This window comes from Phoenix dactylifera, chromosome 18 (genome assembly GCF_051530095.1).
Source record: "Phoenix dactylifera cultivar Ajwa chromosome 18, Ajwa_hap1_PhDact_Kaust_v1.1, whole genome shotgun sequence".
NCBI lineage: Eukaryota > Viridiplantae > Streptophyta > Magnoliopsida > Arecales > Arecaceae > Phoenix > Phoenix dactylifera.
The window spans coordinates 16,978,033-16,981,677 of NC_143207.1; the positions used below are offsets into that span (position 1 = coordinate 16,978,033).

Sequence of the window (3,645 nt, forward strand, 5' to 3'; positions counted from 1 at the left end):
GAGTGCATCCTACACTCCTTATTTTGTTTAGTTTCTTTTGATATGTCAGGTTGTATTCACGTTAGAGGTATTTGAAATGTAATACCGTTTTGACCAAAAAGAAAAAAAGAAAAAGAAAAAAAAGAAAAAAAAGCAATAACTCTTCTTTTTTAATCCCTTTTTTGCTGATTTCATGACCGTTCAGATACTAGCAATCATATTTTTTTATAGGTTCATGTAATCATATTGTGGTACAAACCTCTAAGAAGAATATACAAAAACACCAACTTCCTGAAGTAATCTATCAAGCTCTATCATGCAAAATAGAGAGGTGAAAACCACCTTAGTTTACAGAAAATCATGTAATCTTACCGACCGACGAAGCAATCCTTTCGCTTTCAGGCAAAAATGATGATGGCCGGCCGCGGTTGCTTGGCATATAAATCTAGCATGAATAATTGCTAGGGGTCCCCAAAGCCTGAAAGATTCCATATTATAGCTCTCTTTCAAGCATCTGTCTTTCTTGCGGATAGCTGAAGCAACTTGGACCCCTGGTGTCTATAATTGGTTGCAGGCTGGGAGACGCAAAGTATGGCATTGTCCATTTACATTACAACATAAGGAATACTCCTGCCCCACCTCATCTAAAGGAGGCAAGCAAAACATATATCAAACATGAATACCATGCGAGTTTAAAAGGATAACACTTAGTAGCAAACAAGTTCACATTTATTGTTATAGCGTGATGATTTAATCTACGCTTGCAGAGTTGCAGATAGCAGTACATAAATAAAAACCAACATGCATATCTTACACTTGTTCAAACTGGGCCACAGTAGTGATAATTTATGCATATAGTCACGCCGGCGGGATAGCATATCAGAGTCCGGCGTTGTAGCTGACGCCGGTGCCCGGCAACCATGAGTCACCAAAGATGAATTCAGAAACAGTAAATTTGGATGCCTCGGAGGCGGAGAGCGACGAGTGGACGCCGGACCAACCGACCCGACCGGATGTGGAGGCCCCTGGGCCAGTGTTGGCGTACTCCCCATAGTAGAGCGTGGAAAGCGCGAAGCTGCCCGACCATGGCTCCCACCCTGCCGGGTCGATGGAGTCATCCATGTAAGTCTCCATCACCACCGTCCTCGAGTACTTCTTCCATGGCCTACCAAGGTAGGTCGGAGTCCCGCCCAAGTCCGACGCTCCGACGATCCTGCATTTGTGGATCGATATGCCGGTGTTTTGGTTCGGGTCCTCCCGGCCTTGCGCCGTGATGACGTTCTTCTGGCCCCCGCCGGCCTTCCGAGGTTGGATGTAGCAGTTCTGGAAGACCACTGCCGAGTTGCCGAAGATGAAGTCGACGGTGCCGTAGATGTCGTCCTGTGAATAGAATTGCCGGTTGGAGAGGGTGTAGAGGGTGTCCTGGTATCCCTGTATGGAGCACTGGTAGATCACGGACTTATCCCCGCCGACAAGCAAGGCCACGCCCTGCTGCTTCGATGCCCCGGAGTTGTTGATGATGGTGACGCCCTTGGCGATGAAGCCTGCACCCATGGCAGCTGAAGAATACAAAAAAAACTATTAACCTTTTTCGCAAAGTTTTCGAGCGACGTCAAAGCTGTTTAGATATTGAAGAAAAAATAATGGGGGATGAGACATCAAATACAGCTGGAAGGAACATATATCTATCTTTAGATTCTTTAGAATTTTACAACCGAATTGACTTCATTCGTGGCATTCTCTAAGTGGCCCATGCTGTTCTTCGTGTGCCACTAACCCAGCTAGAATTCGGTCCTCAATTTGATCATATTTATCGTGCAGGAATCTGGGATTTTTTCATTTATATTTTGAGGGAGAAGATTGGTGAGTATTTTTTTCATTTATGTACGGATTCTTATCTTGTCCGGGCTTTAACTAACATTTGATATGGACGTAAGCCGGTGCAGTACGGTATACACTTACCACATTGAGGCTAGCGTTAAAATGGACGTAACACTAATTGAGCCCATCCCTTCAAAACATTATTTGAGAGGGGCCACTAAGTGAGACGACCATTAATGCAACTAATCTGCCCCCCCATGATGGCTACATCCAAGTTCAAATTTCACAAGCGAAATGGTCCACAGCACAATGGAACCTTGGCTCTCATTTGAGCCGACGTTGCTAGTAGCTGCTTTTGGACCTGTCACGTAAGAATTACCACGACCAAGAATTTTGGCATTTCTCGGGGTAAAACCGGAATGGTAAGAGTTAGAGAGAGTGAGAGAGCTCATTCTCACCGACGGTCGCGGAACCGTAGGTCGTATACCCGTTTTCAACGTTCTTGCTGCCCACAATGACGGATTTGCCCTTCCCGTCTCCCATCAGCATGACGTTCTTCTGCTTGGTTGGGATCTTGATGTACTCATTATAGGTCCCGGATTTCACGTGTATCACGCTCCTGCCACCGCCGCCGGAGGCCAGCGACACGTAGGCGATGGCCTCGTTGATCGTCTTGTGGGTGCCGCTGCCATCCTTCGCCACCACCGCATCCGGCCGGACGTCCTCCGGGGGAGCTTCCAGGAGCTTTCGGTCCGCGGCGGACAGCCATGCCGGAAATCCGTCGGATAGTAGCTTCCGGCCGCCGGCATCCCTTCCAGTACCGTTGAGCTTCATGTGGAGGGCGAGCGAGTTGCTGATGAACTGCGTCAAGCTCTCCACCTGGCGGCTCATGGCATCCTTCCCGTCGGAGGCCTCGACGATCTGGAGGCTATCCTTGCACGTCGCCTGGTTCGTGAGGGCCGCGCTGAGCCAGGTCTTGATGTCGTGAGGACTCGAGCTCTTCTTCGGGTCGAGGACGTCGTTGAGTTGATCCAGGGTGATGTCGAGGAGCTCGAGGCAGTCGTCCATGCCGGTGGGGCGGCCGGACCCGAGCTTCTGGTGATTGAGGGTTAGGTTGTAGGCCATGGCGCGGACCGAGTGGGCGCGGCCCATGGCAAATTGGACGGACACGTCGAAGACCTCTTTTGCTGACTTTGTCGGTGCTCCGGCAAGGGAGGCGAGGGCGGACTCGCATGCATTTGGGTAGTGGGTGGCCTCGCAGGCAGAGGTGATGGCGCTAGAGATCTTGGTGGTGGTGGTGGTGGTGGTGGCGGCGGCGGCAGCCCTAGAGACTGCACTGAAGGAATGGTAAGAGGAAGCTAGACCCTTGGGTTTAGCTCCTGCTTGCTTTGTGGTTGTCAGGGATAGCGCAGTTGATAGAATAATCACTAAGGAGATGGCACATGCCCACAAGATGAACTTTTTCTTTTTCTCCCTATCCTTGGAGCTCACTCTCTCATACATGCTCATGCTCGAGCTCATGCTGCCGAAGGGGAACATGACACTAAGAGAGAGACACAGAGAGAGAGAGAGATGGGGTGTTTGATGAGCATTGGTTAAGGTTCCACAAGCTTTTATAGGGAGAGTTTCAGGGAAGAGGGAAGCTACCTTTTACTAGAGGAGTCAAACTCATGGGTCCTATTGAACGTATTGATGGTCCATACATCATATCAAGCTGAGCGGAAGAGGTCAAAGAAGGCATCTCCTTATCTCTGTTTCAACAAGTCGGTCAATGGAAGCCCTTTAACAGATTATCAAAGAACTGATATAAGCTCTTTGCTTATATCAGATTACTAGCAGAAAAGA

General features: G+C 49.0%; 1 protein-coding gene across 1 annotated transcript; it reads right to left on the reverse strand.

The window, feature by feature from the left end:
* Positions 1 to 686: 686 nt before the first annotated feature.
* Positions 687 to 3,439, reverse strand: LOC120109227 (putative pectinesterase/pectinesterase inhibitor 35). The gene is made up of 2 exons (XM_039122971.3): positions 2,259 to 3,439; positions 687 to 1,538 (listed from the first exon to the last, which is right to left on the reverse strand). Exons 1-2 carry the CDS (start codon positions 3,337 to 3,339, stop codon positions 859 to 861), a joined length of 1,761 nt encoding a protein of 586 aa, XP_038978899.3. The 5' UTR covers positions 3,340 to 3,439; the 3' UTR covers positions 687 to 858.
* Positions 3,440 to 3,645: the final 206 nt, after the last annotated feature.